This window comes from Pseudomassariella vexata (assembly GCF_002105095.1).
Source record: "Pseudomassariella vexata strain CBS 129021 chromosome Unknown BCR38scaffold_7, whole genome shotgun sequence".
Classification (NCBI taxonomy): Eukaryota; Fungi; Ascomycota; class Sordariomycetes; order Amphisphaeriales; family Pseudomassariaceae; genus Pseudomassariella; species Pseudomassariella vexata.
This window is the reverse complement of record NW_024467962.1, coordinates 1,058,928-1,075,244: the sequence shown is the minus strand read 5'-3', so window position 1 is coordinate 1,075,244 and position 16,317 is coordinate 1,058,928. Positions and strand designations below refer to the sequence as shown.

At 52.7% G+C, this 16,317-nt stretch overlaps 6 protein-coding genes across 6 annotated transcripts; 4 read left to right on the top strand and 2 right to left on the bottom strand.

Moving 5' to 3' along the window:
* Window positions 1–544: 544 nt before the first annotated feature.
* On the top strand, window positions 545–3,002 carry BCR38DRAFT_457898 (kinase-like domain-containing protein; the record flags this gene model as incomplete). The annotated part of the gene is made up of 2 exons (XM_040862092.1): window positions 545–721; window positions 774–3,002. 2 exons carry the CDS (start codon window positions 545–547, stop codon window positions 3,000–3,002), a joined length of 2,406 nt encoding a protein of 801 aa, XP_040715530.1.
* Window positions 3,003–4,899: 1,897 nt separating this feature from the next.
* On the top strand, window positions 4,900–7,162 carry BCR38DRAFT_343069 (uncharacterized protein; the record flags this gene model as incomplete). The annotated part of the gene is made up of 5 exons (XM_040855997.1): window positions 4,900–5,078; window positions 5,277–5,876; window positions 5,940–6,191; window positions 6,250–6,766; window positions 6,830–7,162. 5 exons carry the CDS (start codon window positions 4,900–4,902, stop codon window positions 7,160–7,162), a joined length of 1,881 nt encoding a protein of 626 aa, XP_040715529.1.
* Window positions 7,163–8,754: 1,592 nt separating this feature from the next.
* Window positions 8,755–9,613, top strand: BCR38DRAFT_206938 (uncharacterized protein). The gene has a single exon (XM_040854135.1). The coding sequence runs from the start codon at window positions 8,940–8,942 to the stop codon at window positions 9,450–9,452; it is 513 nt and encodes a 170-aa protein (XP_040715528.1). The 5' UTR covers window positions 8,755–8,939; the 3' UTR covers window positions 9,453–9,613.
* Window positions 9,614–10,919, bottom strand: BCR38DRAFT_206937 (uncharacterized protein). Its single transcript, XM_040854134.1, has one exon. It carries the CDS (start codon window positions 10,669–10,671, stop codon window positions 9,775–9,777), a length of 897 nt encoding a protein of 298 aa, XP_040715527.1. The 5' UTR covers window positions 10,672–10,919; the 3' UTR covers window positions 9,614–9,774.
* A 2,050-nt stretch (window positions 10,920–12,969) lies between these two features.
* On the bottom strand, window positions 12,970–14,522 carry BCR38DRAFT_343684 (uncharacterized protein; the record flags this gene model as incomplete). Its single annotated transcript, XM_040856053.1, has 3 exons — window positions 12,970–13,436; window positions 13,478–13,687; window positions 13,859–14,522. The coding sequence occupies 3 exons, from the start codon at window positions 14,520–14,522 to the stop codon at window positions 12,970–12,972; spliced, it is 1,341 nt and encodes a 446-aa protein (XP_040715526.1).
* A 206-nt stretch (window positions 14,523–14,728) lies between these two features.
* BCR38DRAFT_457895 (kinase A anchor protein) lies at window positions 14,729–15,715 on the top strand (the record flags this gene model as incomplete). The annotated part of the gene is made up of 2 exons (XM_040862091.1): window positions 14,729–14,731; window positions 14,987–15,715. 2 exons carry the CDS (start codon window positions 14,729–14,731, stop codon window positions 15,713–15,715), a joined length of 732 nt encoding a protein of 243 aa, XP_040715525.1.
* Window positions 15,716–16,317: the final 602 nt, after the last annotated feature.

Here is a 16,317-nt window from a genome sequence, read left to right as displayed (position 1 = left end):
CACATCGAATGTATCGGGGAATCCGGATACTCGGCCAGTCACTCTCTCCTGGCCCAGCATCTTATGCGCTAGCAAGGACCGCAATATTTCCAGAAGCTCTATTCCCAACAGTCCCAGCATCCATCTGACCCGCACCCCGATAATCTGGGTCCATCAAGCCCTGGTCCCGATTCTAACGTATTAATCCGTTCTACTTTCTCTCGCTCCTATTATTCTGTTATCATCTTGGATTTCCTGTCATTCACTTCATTCCGGAAGACAAACGCGTGTTGTGCAGCTCTCCCCTTCGACGACTTGAGGCTCCGTCCCGTGTTACCACCCAATCTCGGCATCAACGAGTCCTTCCGTGTCCACCACCGACGAAGACCATCGAGCTGAATGCACCGGTAAACTCGTGTAGCTCTGTCATAGAGCTCACCCAAGGGTCTAGCGACGCCTTGGCCATTGGTAGAACCGACTCACCCCAATCCCTCGCGACCGAGACGGCGCACCCGACCACCACACGTACGACTCGTCACTATCTCTCCCATTACACACTTCAACCATGACGGTCACCCATGAATTGACCCACCGCGGGGCTCCTACAACTCAGAGCTCAGCAGGAATGGCGCTCGAGGACCGCTTCGAGGTCTTGAAAGAGATTGGCGACGGCAGTTTTGGCAGCGTCGTGTTGGCACGAGTACGGAGTGCTGGGGCCAGCGTAGCTCGTCGCGGCACAGTGGTACGTCCATGTAGTTGTCTGCTTCTCTTGCTTCATAGTACTAACTGCCTAGATTGCTATCAAAACTATGAAGAAGACTTTCGAGTCGTTCTCGCCATGTCTAGAGCTTCGCGAGGTAGTCTTTCTGCGCACTTTACCACCCCACGCCCATTTGGTCCCGGCATTGGACATCTTCCTGGATCCCTTCACCAAGAAGCTTCACATCTGCATGGAGTACATGGAGGGGAACCTATATCAATTAATGAAGGCCAGGGACCATAAGGCTCTTGACAACGCAAGTGTGAAGAGCATCCTTTTCCAGATCATGCAAGGTTTGGAGCACATCCACGCCCATGACTTTTTCCATCGCGATATCAAGCCAGAGAACATCCTGGTCTCGACGTCGTCCCACCATGACTCATCCAACACTTTTAGACGGTACAGTGCCATGGTTACACCACCATCAACACCTCCAACGTACACAGTAAAGATCGCAGATTTCGGTCTTGCCCGCGAAACTCATTCGAAATTACCTTATACAACCTACGTGTCGACAAGATGGTATCGGGCTCCCGAAGTCTTGCTACGAGCTGGCGAGTACTCGGCTCCCGTGGACATCTGGGCCATTGGTGCCATGGCCGTTGAGATCGCCACTCTCAAGCCATTGTTCCCTGGAGGCAACGAGGTTGACCAAGTCTGGAGAGTATGCGAGATCATGGGCAGCCCGGGAAACTGGTACAACAAGGCCGGTGGCCGGGTTGGCGGTGGTGACTGGAGGGAAGGAACCAGATTGGCCAGCAAGCTTGGTTTTTCCTTCCCGAAGATGGCGCCTCATGCCATGGATACTATCCTTCAACAGCCCCAATGGCCGGCTTCTTTGAGCCAATTTGTTACTTGGTGCCTAATGTGGGACCCAAAGACCAGACCTACTTCAACCCAGGCTCTCGCACATGAATACTTCGCCGACGCTGTCGATCCCCTGAGACCAAAGTCGTCTGCGTCAAAGATCTTGGGCCGGAAGCAGTCGGATATTAGTCGCGGCACAAAGGATTCCGCTACGACCACGCCGAGCACATCAAAACCCTCGTGGTTCAGGAAGTCATTGATCGGGCGCTCAGACAGCACCGAATCAGCGAACGCGCAAGTCAGTGCGAAGGATGCTGCGGCATCACGTCCGTCCCCGGTACAGGCTACGACGAACGAGATATCTTCTGCAAAAGTTCGGCCAGCAAATGGTAAGCGGACCACATGGACTAATGGACAATCTAATGTCGCTCCCATGCCAATCCTCCCTACCATCAGACCCATCTCACCCTTATCAGACACCGTCCATGCTCAAGCGTCAAACCGACAACCATCGTACAACGACGCGTACGCGAACGGAAGCCACCGACCCGCTCCGATAGAGGACCAAACGGCTAAGAAGATTGGCCGCCAATTGTCAGTTGCCTCAGCCACAAACCACTATACCGAACTCCACCGTCAACAGGCCGAAAGGGCGCTCAACGGTGGCGCCAACCCCACCTCCGGGCTGGCCTCGCCTCCTAGCGGCCACAAGGAGAGTTTCTTCTCCCATCTGCGGAAGCGTGCGAGACGATTCTCAGGACGGCACCAGACACCCGTCTCCCCTACTTCTGAGGACCTCGAAGCTCAGGCTGGATGTGGTCCTTGGGCGAGTAACAGATCGTCCATGGTCATTGATCAGCCGCAACCGGCTCCGGCTCCAGCCAAGATTGACAACTACGAATCGCTCGACAGGGCTCTCAAGGAAGCTCAACACAGCGGTGACTTTTCTCAGGCCCCGATTCCCCCAAGTCATTTGGCGACGCCCAACGGCAACTTGAAACGGCATCACTCACTCCCTCACCACCAGCCTAGGTCTGTTGACAATCTGATCGGTGCTGCTCGCGGGGGAGGTCCAATTTCGAGCCGGACCCGGAGAGCGCAGGCCACCCATGGGGTACACCAATATGACGCTCCGGACGAGGAGGAGGAGCTTCTAGACGAGGTTTTGAATGGGGCTCATCGCGCCATGAAGCGTATGGACAACAATGGCAAGCCAGGTCTACGACAATCAGCAAGTAACGTTGGACTGAGCAACCCATACCCCACGCCATCACCTTCGGCAAATGGTAACCAAGTGCTTTTCGGAGATGGACAAGAGCCCTTAGCACCAAAACCACTCGATCTGAAACGCAACTCCGGGAGGGAGCAATATAAATGGCCAACCCCACCCTACGAGGAGAGCGAGTGGGCCTCTTCTGCTGCCGCGAGTATATGGGCAGCAGGGAGCAGATTCTAGAAGCAATCGGTACGGCTTTTTGGTTCTTTGGGCGGTCTCGGGGACAACGTGGGCTCTATCAATTATCATGGCACGGTGTTTGGGGGGGATCCTTTGAATTTCTTTCGGAGTCAAGATGGCGACCAGCATCATCTTTCGCGACGCTCTTTTCCAATGTATGCATTATACATACTCGATTTCGGAGTCTGGCTGGCGGGCTAGTGTTGGGGTTTGGTTCACAAACAAATCTAGGTTCTGCTGTGAGGCCGGATCTCTCCCTCCATATCTCGATGCTCCAGCCAGATTTGGGCTCTTGAATTTTTTCCACTTTATTTTCTTTCGACAATACCCCCCAATATAGACTTGTGTGAAGGTTGCGAAAGGGCGTTGGCCTCAGGACCATTGTCATTTCTTTTGTTAGAGTTGATGGATATCGAGGCTGTTTGCCCGCTCCATTTTGAGAAACAAGTCAGCCAACTTGGGATTCATCATTTGAAGGCAGGCAGCAGTTTGGAAGATCGAACAAAACCCCAAATACTGTACAAAAACGGGAGGAAGAGGAAGGGCCGAAGCAGAAAATGGTCACCGAAACTCCCCAGCGGGCAGGTCTCCAGGATTAGAAGAAATGATGTCTCGCCGCATAGTTTGTCATCTACGGTAACACTGGCCTTTGAAATGAAAAAGAGGTATATATACTCAAAGAAGCACTTTTGTCGGCCCAGATAGGGGCATGGATCACATCACATATCTTCTCTCGTTGCTTTTCATCTCAGCTTTACATGGGACATGTTGGTGCTTGTGTATATTGGTGTTGGGGCAACCTATGATGTGTACCTCAGTAAGGAACGGGTTGGGGGAGGCACGTCCGTCCAGTCATTATAGCGAATGGATAAGTTCCCTTCGCGGGGAACGCGGGCCGAATTACGAAGCGGCATCGAAACTAGATGGAGAAAACCAGAGGCTATCATTGCCTCGTGTTGTTTCTCTGGACAGAATTTGAAACCCAAAAATAAAGCTAGTGCAAGTCGTGTTTGACTCAACATGTTCAACGCTGATGCAAGAACGAACTTCAACTCTGCTCAAGTCTTAGGACGAAAGCTGGGATTGCAAAAGGACCAATCTACTGGATGTTCTTTTAGAGTTACAATCAAGCTCGAGATTTGGGATCCATGAACACATCCGCCTCCAACTTGAGGCCAGAAACGTCAGGCAGCAGAAAGGTTAAAGGCTACACACTCCGATCTCATCTGTGATCAGGTGCTGGACTGGGCAGACAGACCCAACCGCCTGGCCGCCAGCTGTCCTCCACCTCCGCCAGGCAACAGGATAAAAACACCCCGCCAGGATTGAACGCAGAAGTTTGGAGCCGTAACGTGGGGTCGTCGCGATCCTTCGATACAGATGGGCGGCTGCCTGTTCTTAGCTACTCCTCTCTGTGACCATCCAAGGAGGCGAGGGAGCTGATCTTAATCCAGTTTAATTTTCCTCGTTGCTTTTCTTGGCTGACGAATACTTGACATGTTTAGATTGAAAACCATCAGGCATCCCATTGAACGACGTATATGTTGGGGGGGGGGTAAGCCAGAGTTCCTTCAGTGTGCACCCGCCCCGCAACTCAGGTGCCATTCGATCGAGTTTTGGACATCCTGAGCTGCTGCGTGCCACAAGACTGGCGGGCTGAAGGCCGACGACAATTGATCGCGTCGATTGCGTCTGTCGGTCTCTACCGACCGTACGTTGGCAAGCCTCACCACCGGCCTCTTTGTTACCCGGAAACACGGAGACTGACAGAGAGAGAAAGGAGGCGGGTCTGATCGCAAACAAGCAGGGGCACGAGTGGTGGCCGTTACTCATTGCGCCAGCTGTGAAGACAGAAGCCCGCCAGGCTGACATTTTCAGGCCAGAGAGTCGAGCCACGATGCTCAACCTTCCGATCCGTTCCAGTAGGAGCAGCCCGCGGAATCAGGACAGCAGGAATTATTTCACCAATTATACGCCGCCGTCGTCGACCGAGGCCATCAATGGACCGGTGCGGGAGCTTGTCCCGGTCAATGACCGCCTTATAGTCGGTGTCGACTTTGGGACTACCTTTTCTGGGTGGGTTTCGTCTTTTGTTTGCCACGGTTCGTTTTCATTTGGTGGTGACATGATTTCATACACAAACAAGAGGGGTTTTGTGAGGACAGGGCCATGCTCGTATGGATTCCTCGACTCGTTATTGTCCCTGTCTATGTCTACCTGTCCTCCCCAATACTCAACGTCATCTACCTTTCCACCGTGCTGATGTAAACATAGCGTGGCCGCAGTATACACGTCGACACCGGATGATATAGAGATCATCAAGACGTGGCCGGGCGGCAATGGCATCACATCAGACAAGGTCCCCACCGAGATCTCGTACGACCTTGCCCCCGACGCGCCGGCAGACACCGTCCCCAATGTGAAATGGGGGTTCCAATTCAAGCCCGAAGAGTCGCGGCTACGATGCATAAAGCTGTTCCTGGATCGGGCGCAAAAGCTACCCTTCTATGTCAGTCCCCAGGAGACGGCGACGGCGCTCAGGAGGTACAACAAGAATGTCGTCGACGCCGTCAGCGACTACCTGACGCAGATCTACAAACACATCATGGATACTCTTACCAGACGATACGGCGAGTCCTTCATGGCATCGACGAAGGTGGACTTTGTGCTTACCTGCCCCGCCGTCTGGTCCGATGCTGCGAAGAATACGACGTTGCAGGCTGCCGAAAGGGCGGGCATGGGGGCTAAGTCGGACATCCAGATGATCAGCGAGCCCGAAGCGGCCGCTGTCTATACCCTCAAGGCCATCCAACCGAACAACCTCAACATTGGTGATAACTTCATCGTGTGTGATGCTGGTGGCGGTACTGTGGAGTGAGTCAAATGGCCACCTTTTGTTGATGGCTTCCAAGTACTGTGCGCTTACACGTAATTCAGTTTGATTGCTTACAAGATTATATCTTTGAAACCTTTGCGGGTAGAAGAGTCGGCTGTCGGTACTGGCGGACTTTGTGGGAGCGCCTTTCTAAACTATCGATTCGAGGAACATGTTCGAAGCCGCCTCGGCCAGAGTCGATTCGACGAGATGAAGATCAAGAAGCCCAGGGCGTGGCAGATGGGCCTTCGGTACTTTGAGGAATTCGTCAAGCGGAACTTCAACGAAGACGAGCACCAAGAAGTCAACGTGCCGTAGGTGGTCCCCCCGATAAAGATAGCTCTTGGCTTGCCGTAGCTGACTCAACGATAGGTTCCCCGGATTGCCTGATGATGAAGAAGCTCAAATCGAGTCTGGCTTCCTCGTGTTGACCGCTAGTCAAATCAAGGACATCTTCAAGCCAGTAGCCAAAGAAGTGTGTGACCTCGTCCAAGGCCAAGTCAACACGATCCGGGGCCGCGGGGGCATCGTCTCGGGCATCGTCCTCGTCGGCGGTTTCGGACAGAGCGACTACCTGTACCGACAGCTAAAGACGCACTTCACGAGCGTGGCGCCGCCGCCGTACACGGAGCGGCCGGCGCACGAGCTGGCCGAGAACGGGTCCATCGAGGTGATGCAACCCGTGTACGCGTGGACGGCCGTGGTGCGAGGCGCCGTCCTCCGCGGTCTCGAGGGAAATATGGTCATCTCGCGCAAGGCTCGCATGCACTACGGTACTTCTTATGCGACTGTGTATGACGAAGACAAGCACAACGTTTCGGAACGGTATTGGAGTCCCCTGTGGGAGCGGTGGATGGTGTCCGATCGGATGCAGTGGCACATTGCCAAGGTGAGTTACTAGCCGACTGCCGTGAACACTTCGGGCGGTAACTAATACTGGTTATTTCTACAGGGCGAAGCCATCTCGCCCCTATCACCCATTGCATTCCACTACACTCGCAATTTCCGACCGGGTCAGTCGCTCATCGTCACCGATGACCTGATCGCGTGTGAGGCCGATGAGCCGCCCGTCGCCTACAGTCGCGAGCTCGTCCACGTGTGTACGCTGACTACCGACTTGAGCGCCGTTCCAAGGAGCCTGTTTACGAGACTTACGACGACGAGGGGGGTTGAGTTTGATAACCTTGACTTCACGCTCGAGATGATTGTTGATAGTGCGGGGTTGGGTTTCGAGTTGAAGGTTGATGGAGTTAGGTATGGTCGTGTGGAGGCTGAGTTTCATTGATCTGCTGGAGAGGATAGATAGCCTGCGGGTAGGAAGCTGAGACGTTCATAATAAGGGGGTCAAATGTCTGTAGGTTACGTGGGCAAGCTTTAATAAAAAAGAAACTGAACTGAAGCATGGAATGAAGGAAGGATCGGCGGGAGTCGGAATATGTGGGGTATCTAGCTTCGTCGATGTTGAGGTAGAGATATACGGTGACAAACAACAGGGCCCAACTGGAAAGTAAGCAAGAGATTTCCCAGCCTCAAGATGTTCCCTACGGCGTTGTTGCTGAAATGCATAACCTAATGTACGCAGGGCTTTTGGTCTATGTGTTGTGGGTTGGCTTGCAGGTGACGTACTGGTAGCCATAGAATACCACTTGGAGTTGTAATTAAGTATCTTCGTGAAGTCTAGTGAGTGTGCTGGGCTTTGCTGTGATCAAATGATGTGTGGGCAAGTACTGTTCCAGGGACCGTTTGTTTCCGAAATCTGAGAACACTTATTATTTAACGACAGCCAAAGTCTGAGGTGTTGAAATGTACCTAGGTACGTATCTTTCAGTCATCTTTGTTGGTCACAAGAAGCGTAAGCAGCCTTCGGGCGCGGGTCAACTTGCGGATTACATACAGCTCAAGTCCGCGTGTCCTTCACTAAAATACAGCTCACAGGCGCCGGATACTGGTATACATTGCATCCTAGGCTTGCGAGGCATACGATGTTGACACCTTCGTGCGTTACTCCGGGGGAAGAATGTCATCTGGGGAGGGTCCAGGAGGCATGTTATGACACGAGAACGGCCTGGACAGGGTAGCTGGCCATATCGCCCGGTTGTAGTCTGCTCGGGACACGGCATGCGCTTTAGCCTATTAGTGCGAAATATCAACTTACACTAGAACTATCAAGGAGTAGTAAATGCGTACCAAGGGTGGTTGCCATGAACCAGGCTCTTGTAGAGATTACTACTCCGAGTCCATTCGTGCCTATGAACCGAAAGCGACGCTGCTTCCTGGAGTCCAAAGATTGATTCGAGGCAAGAGAAGAAGGATGACATGGTGAGGCGCCGATAGCCGCAGTAGTATTCCAAACCAGCAGGCTAACTACCATGACAACAGTTATTAGATCTTGACGAGCGAGTTTAGTTGCAGCAGATGTGGATACCACAATAATTGTCAACAATTAGTCTTGAACAAGGCAACGCAAAAGTTGCGCGCCAATAGCCTGGATGTAATTCAAAATCCGTGAGGCTGATAAACACGTTGACTGGTGAAATCTCACTTACACGCACCTCAAAATCCATCCTCCTTCCCCAACCGTAATATTCGCCCTGGAAAAAGAATAGGTAGGCTGAGCCAGCTCTCGGCGAGTATACGACGGAACTTTTGTTCCACATCCGAAATGCTCAGCCGATCGATCTCGATTGGTTGGTTGTGTGACAGTTGCCACTCTTCAGGGGCTTAGACCTCGCTTGCTCGCCCAGATATGACCCCTGGCAACATCGACGAGAGGAGGCATGCGATCCTACATAATATACGATAGGAACCTCCGAACTTGGAAAATAAATCAATAGAGCCAGGCTGAAACCCAGGGGTTCAGAATCCTCACCGACAGAATGACATGCATAGCTTCGGTAGGTTCTGTTGGCCATCTTGGACTACTTATATGTAGGGGCGGTGTTATTGACAGCTGAGGGTGGGCGGTGAACGTCCCTCGCCACTGAAGAAAGTTTTGCGTGCAGAGTGAAGAAAATTTTATTTCTCAAATCAAACAAACATGGCAGAGTTGGTTGGGGTATATTATGACAAGTTCACAAGACCAGTTCCCCCATACTGTCTTCAATATCTTTTGGGTCCGAATCGCACAAGCGCAGACCGCATCAACATTCCTTAACCCAAACAGGAAACTCGGAAAACGACTTGTCAGATCGATATCCCCGAAACTCATGGAAGGCTGTCCAACGCGTGCTCCAGAGCGGACAAAGACGAAACCTCACCCACAGTTTCCACCCTTTTGCGGGCACATGACTGCGCTCGTATGCAAGTCACAAGGGGGGAGGGGTGGGAGTCGACCTCCGTCGAGTAAGGGGTCCGTACCCATTACACCCCGCGTCAACTCTCTCTTCGTTTACCTCATGTACGCGGGGACTGACAACAAAGAACCACGAGACCCTTCAAACTCGTTCAACCCTCGGCATGACCACCCGCAGTTACCAATCCGGTCACGCGGAGGTGGAGAAGGGTTGTACAATAGGCAAGGCAGATTCCTGCCCGACAAAAAAACCCGACTTATCAACCTGACGCACCACATATAACCGAACACACCATAAGTATATGAGACAGACGCGTCAAGTGCAGCGAACAGCCCGGCGGCTTCTTGCATATGAGGGAAATCAGACGTCAACATAAGAAACGGGGTCGACCGGCGATGGAAAACGCCGATAGCAAGGGCTCCCGGTCCAAGCGGCGGCACACAGGGTAGCGCGTCTTGACCGCTCCATATCAAGAACTCTTCTCATCTTTTGCTCGACCCCAGAGGAAAACTCAGGAACATCTCCCACCAAAATGTTACCTGTTGACGCACGAAGGAAGCCGTTCACGCGCACACCGACGTAAGCACGATGACACGGATCGTATTCAATGGACCCGGGAGTGGTGGTGGTGATGGTGGTGGCGGCCGTTTTTGTTCTTCTTGGCTTGCCTTTCTTCTTTCCGCTGGTCCGTAATGATCATTTCATTACGCTCCTCAGCTACCCGCCTCTCTGGCGCAACGAAGTTATACTTGTATACTCCGTCCACCTGATGACCTTCGTTGGTATTGCACAATCTATTATACGTCGTGTCTGTTACCATCTTGTTCTGGTACAAGTGTTCAAGAAGGTGGAAGTCGGGGCGTATGTCATCGGGCGTATTCCCATCAACGAGGTGGTTGCGGATATGCTCCATCCGATGCCAGAAATTGAGGTGAAGGTCACCCTGACATTGGCTATGTGCATCGAACTCGATATCACTGCAAAACCAGCACACGAGTTTGTGAGGTAGGCAGTGGCGGAGGTGCTTGGAAGCCATATGTTCAGCCCAAACTTCTGTTGCGTCAATGGGGAACCTTTCATTGCACTCCTCATAGCCGGCCACATTAAACTCGCAGGGCAGAAAGTTCGCCCCCTGGCTTGGCTGCCGGGCAAAAACGGTGGCCGCGACATCTTCGGGGATTGGCTCGTATCGAGGCGGTAGCACCGACGAGGCTCTTGTGGACGTCGAAGATTTATGGGACGAAGAGCTGAAGATGCTGTCCTGTATACTGTGCGCAGTACTGCTCGACGGGACGCTGTCTGTTCGGCTACGTCTGGATGGAGTCGATGACGAAGGGGGGTATTGGAACACATGCGGGACCGGGCTCATGTGACCGAAGTACGGTGAACCTCTGGGCTGCTGGACGGCATGGCCTGAGATCATGCGGCGGCTCAAATCATCCTTCTCTTCATAGGGAACGAGAAATCTTCGCAGCACGCCAGGATCAACCGAGCCAGCCATGATGCACAGAGTTGAGGTTGTCTGGTTACGACCATGCAATGCGCGTGTGAGGTTATGCGGAGGGGTTGTCTTCAATAATGGAGTTCTGATTGATGAGGAGGGGGGCGTTGCAAGAGGACGGAAAGCGGGGTGGGGTAACGACTAGAAGTGACTGGAGTCTTCGTCGCTGAAGAGAAGGGGGGTTGAGGGGGGTTTGGTGTTGAACTGCCCCAAGAAAGATACTGGTTGTGCAGTGAATACAGCAGGCAGGAACCCAAATCAGCGATGTGAGAAAAAAAAGAAGAAGTTTTGGTTGGTGGCTGTTGAGTGGACGGAGGAAGCCCCAGATCCGGTGCGACAGACAGCTCTCACGGCCGACTTGCATCAGTTAGACGGACTACCTCAACGACGTTCAAGCACCGCTCTGGGCACTACAACTTGTGGCGAGGTAGGACCTCGAGATCAAACCAAGCACCAGCAAAGTTGCTTTGCTTGAAGGAAATTCCCACTATCAAGAATGGGGTGGCAGAGACGTTTAATAGTCGACAACCTGGGGGAAGGGGGGTGGGGTGAGCAAGATGGAATCGGACATGGATTGAGACATCCCACTTTCGTACAAGATCGGTGCACACCACCTTCGAGCTCTTGGAACAAGAACAAGCGGCGGTCCGTTGTATCCTCGACACCAGAGAAGCGAAATCGGGATCGAGCTGCCGACGGTCCTTCCTGTCAAGTCGCTCGTGCACATATCTTTGTCTATCTGAGACAATCGAATCGTTGTCTCTCTTGCATCTTGCGGAAGATCGACACTACCACGCAAGTGCTAGGTTTGTTGCATCCAGAGGTTGTAGGATGAGTCACTGGACAGGTGGTTCTTTATGGCGTTTGTCGTATGGGCTCGCAATGTGCTCCTTTCTGTCACGCCCTGGACCTGGCTCCCGATTCAAGCCCTGCGCGACATCGACTTCAGACGACATCCTATCCATATCCACAAGTTCGGTGCTTATTTGCAAAGTTCTCGAGTGATCGCCAACTTCCATCGGCGGCACGATTAGATTTGGGGAAAACGATAGGGGAGGTTACACGCATCTAATCACACCCATGTTCCAATCGTGCCGGCGTGGAGAAGCCATGGACCCTTCGATCGATATGCCGTGCATGCTATGGCAGACGACTGCGGCCGACTTTTCCAGCCAGTCATCAGGACGCCGTTTGAGCCGCCTCTGCAACATAGCCCCTCCGCACTTGGCACGGTCAAGTTTGGACAGCAGACACACGGAGTGAGTGCTCTTGTCCATCTACATGGAAGTTTCATTGCCTGGAGTGGGGAATTCATCGACTTTCCCAGCTCGGTTACGCAGCCTATGTCCCACGTCTAGGTAAGTTGACCTATGAGAGTAGGCCAGCATACCAACTTACAGCCGCCAAATTGATTGTGGAGCAGCAGCTGTCTACAACGGCGAGCAGTATACAGTGTGCCAGGCAGCCAGCAAAGCCGTAGATGCTGCTTCTTTCAGGTCTCATGCCGCCGTACATTAACACCCGTTGTACATTTCGTCAGGTGGCTGTTTGATTCGTCTATTGAGAACATGCCCCATTCTTGGCTGCTGGAAACGTACGTACAGCTTGGTCACATTGCTTCGGATAACCCGAAATGGTACACAGGGTTTTCCATCCGGCGGGCAACATGACAGAAACCGACGGCCGAGCAGTCCCGCATCTCCGTATCAACTATCCTAATCAGAAGACATTCGCTCGATAATTGGTGACAAATGCTTCATGTCTGTAAAGTTGTTTGCTGTTGTCAGGGGGCGGGCAGGTTGCAGCCAGAGTCTATAGCGAGTGGGGACAGCCAGCCGTCTGGGGAACACCCATGTTGCACAGCAATCGTGCGAGCCATACACAATGGGCACGGGTTTGAGTCGGTTTAACTTGAGCCGCAGAGCCGCAAGTATTCATGGTTCTCCAGTGTTGGTGAGGGGAGAGGGGGCCCGAAGGGATGGGGGATGGTTGGTCTGTCTCGCCCCTCCTTGCGTCTTTGAAGTCGCGTCACCCGACTCAACGCCCACATGCCTGACACTTGTAGACGCCAGGATAGCCAGCAAAAGCCTTTTCTGATTCGTCAAGGGTCCGTCTGATTCTTGGCGGTATGCATCGTTGGCTCTCAATCGAGTTCGGATCGAATCGCGATTGGGCTCGAATTCCGAAGCAGAATTTCTCGAACGCCATTCGCGACGATGCGATCCTACCAAGCACAAAGCTGGATTTAATTGTTAGGTCCACCGCTTTTCCATAGTGGCCTGTTCAAACTACAGTGGTTCACTCGGGGGCACAGAGAACGCGCGCCTTCGCAATGACGTTACGGTACTGCGGATGGCTACCGCGCTCGTCTCCAAACTTGATGATAAGCGGAAACGTCACACAACATATCTCGCGTGCTGCGAGACTGTCTTCTTCTTCTCCGCCAATGTCTTCCATTTCGGACGCGTTGAAAATCGTCTTCTGGTGTGGCAGAATTTGCGGCATTGTGACCCTGAAGTCGGCTTTCTGCACAGAAAGCAACCGCGCTAATTCGATCGAGTTATTCACCTGCACCCGCAGTGCTTGATCTCGCGCGTCGGTAGTTTTGGCGTCCGTGATTGCACCTAAAATCCGGTTGATCCTCGAGATGACATGCTCAGTGACGGCAGCCGTCTCCGCCTGCAGTTTCTGAGGTGCTTCTGTTCTAATCATGATCAACGTGGTCGCTCGCCATTGTTTTACGGCCTCATCCGAGCCTAGCAGTTCTGTGAGCAGCCGGCTTATCGTTGCGCATTTGACGACATACTGAGAGATGCAAGAAATTGCTCGGTTTGCTTCAACTGATTGGTCTGCTCTTTGGACAGTCCTACGAAGTACGCATCGAATATCATCTCCACTAGGATGCCCGACACGATGGATTGTAGCAAATGGACTTTGGCGGGCCCCGCAAGCTCTTCGTACCTAGGGATCAGTTGTGCGAGCTCGCTAATGACTGCTTTGCTCACTTTTGACAGATCTGTTTGTAAACATAAGCATGTCGACATATTTGTAAACATCAGGCAGGCGACAATGGTGGCTCCGAATGGGACTCTCTGTTCACAAGCCTGACAACAAGAAGTCCATCTGGGCGATATCGATATGCTGTGCTCCGATCTCCAACGTTTGGTACGAATAGGTTCGCACTTACCAAGCTTAGCTCTTCTGAAATGCACCACAACCCAATTCTGCAGACCGTTGCCGAGCCTGGCCATGCCATCTCCAAAGACTTCGTCACTTGTCTGGTCATCCGTCTTGGTGCTCACGTTGACCCATTCCTTGAGCCCCTTGTTTTGCGTTTTCAAGCGTTGGATCTCGTCATCTCGGTCCATCAGTTCCTGCTTTAAAATCTCCCAGCGTTCTCTGAGCTGCTCTCGCTTGCCCTCACGGATGCTGTCATTCTCGTTGCGCAGCAACCTGAGCTCGGTGTCGGTCCGTAGGAACTGCTGGTTGAGAGTCGAGTACTTCCCTTGCCAGAACGATGCTGTCTCAGTCTCATTCAGCGACAGCCGGTCGACCTGACGAGCAAAGTTTTCCTCCATCTCTACAATCTGGCGTTTTAGCTTGACGATCTCGTCGTCTTTCTCACTGGCGGCAAGGCTTGCGCCATCTTTGCTGCTGCCCGCATTGCTGGGCCCAGCTTCGTGATGCTGCGAAATGTTGTCGCTGTCTGCACCCGGCGACGAGGACGAGGGCGCATTGTTCCCGAGTTGGGCCCTCGGCGGCGGTGCGATTATGCTGCTGCTGCGCGAGGACGTCGAGGAGCGGAGAGTGTGCGTGGAGCTGCCGCCCCGCCTCTTGTCGGAGCTACTCATCTTGGGGAGCAGGAGGGGTTGTCTTCAGTGAAACGATGAAGCAATGGTGATGTACCCACGAGATGCAACATTATCCTAAATAACTGTAGATGAGCTCTTGTCCGCCATTATGTAGGCAACATGAGAAATTGCCTCCAAAAATGGGGTTGCCTAGCAAGGTTCCGAGGTCGAGCTGTAAGAAGAGAGCAAAAGCTCTGGAATTTGCCATGGTGGCGGTAGCTGCCAATTGGACACGGGCCAGGTAGGCCCTGTTCAGCATACCTAGCCGCACTAACTTTAAGGCTGGTGGGGCCTCAGCAGTCGTGCCGTCACTTGAATATATGTGGACTTTCGCGTTCCCCTCAGGTACTAGTGGTTACCGGCTCCGTTCCGACAACTCTCGATTTGAGCCATAGTGACCGTGTCTGCAAGCTCGGCTTCCCGTCGATGTTTGGCTCAGTCTGCCATTTATACTCGAGTCACAGGCTCACAGGATGCCTCCAAGACCATCACCAACGCACTTCCTATGCGTACAACTCGTCACTGGATCATCTCGGCCCCAGCTCTCCAAAAACCTTGGAGCCTTTAGGGATGATGTTACTAGTCCAAACAGCTACGGAATCCCTGCCGAAGCCATCCGGCCCGTTGGCACGTTGCATCTGACTTTGGGCGTCATGAGCTTCCCCAAGGATGAAGGAGTAGAAAAGGCAGTCGCGTTGCTCAAATCGTTGCTTCCAAGGCGGATTCTAAGCAGCATCCAGGTCCCAGAAGCTGCGGAAACAGCCGAAACAAAAGAGCCACCGGGTCCGCCGCCACCCCTTTTATCAGTTACTCTGAAGGGCATTCACCCCATGAAATCTGCCTCCAAGGCAACAGTGCTCTACGCTCCACCAGTCGATTCCCAGGGTATCTTGCAGAAGTTCTGCGAGAAGCTCAAGGCAGCATTTCAGGAGGAAGGTCTGATGCTGGAGGAGAACCGACCGCTACTGTTGCATGCGACTATTATCAACACCATTTACGTCAAGGGAGCGCGTCATGGTAAGGAAAGGGAAAGAGTCACTATCGATGCGCGCGGCATATTGGACCGGTATGATGACTACGTGTGGATGGAGGATATCCCTGTGGAGAAGATTGCGATATGCAGGATGGGTGCCAGAAAGCTAGACGATGGCGATGAGGCGTACGACGTTGAAGCTGAAATCGATGTGGCATGATTCTCTCAAGTGTCGAACAAATTCTACAAGCATTGTATGTCTCTATGCCAGTGCAAGGAGAGCTTTCGTCAAAGAATTGGCGACGGCACCCACTGAGGTATAGAACGACCCTGACACACACACTTGCATCAGGATATTGTCCACGCCATCTGTAGGCATGGAGGAGAACGAGACGGTCTCTCGGATGCACAGCATACTGTGTTGAGTTCCCGGCAATTCCCAGTCTTCCTCTTGGAAAGAGGAATACACTCCTCCCACACACTACATCTCAGAAAGACTGTAGCAGATCCACCGCCTGCATTCGGCGGATCAGCAGTGGTGCTCATGGGGTCGTTGAAAGTCATTGAAAGCCCAATAGCTGGGCTTCAGAGATGCCCCAGAGTCCCACCCCCCCATTCTGTACATCATACGATGTGCAATATGCCACACTTTCTTCCATGATCAGCATGGTAATCACTCTCAGTTCAAGACTGCGTGTCTTCTGCCTCCGCTCTACTCGGTCAAATGTCCGTCACCAGTATCCTCTTACTCGCTCTAACAAACCGCTGTGCCAGATAGCCACTTTCCAGACATGTCTTGAACTGCATCGAATTTCCATCTTG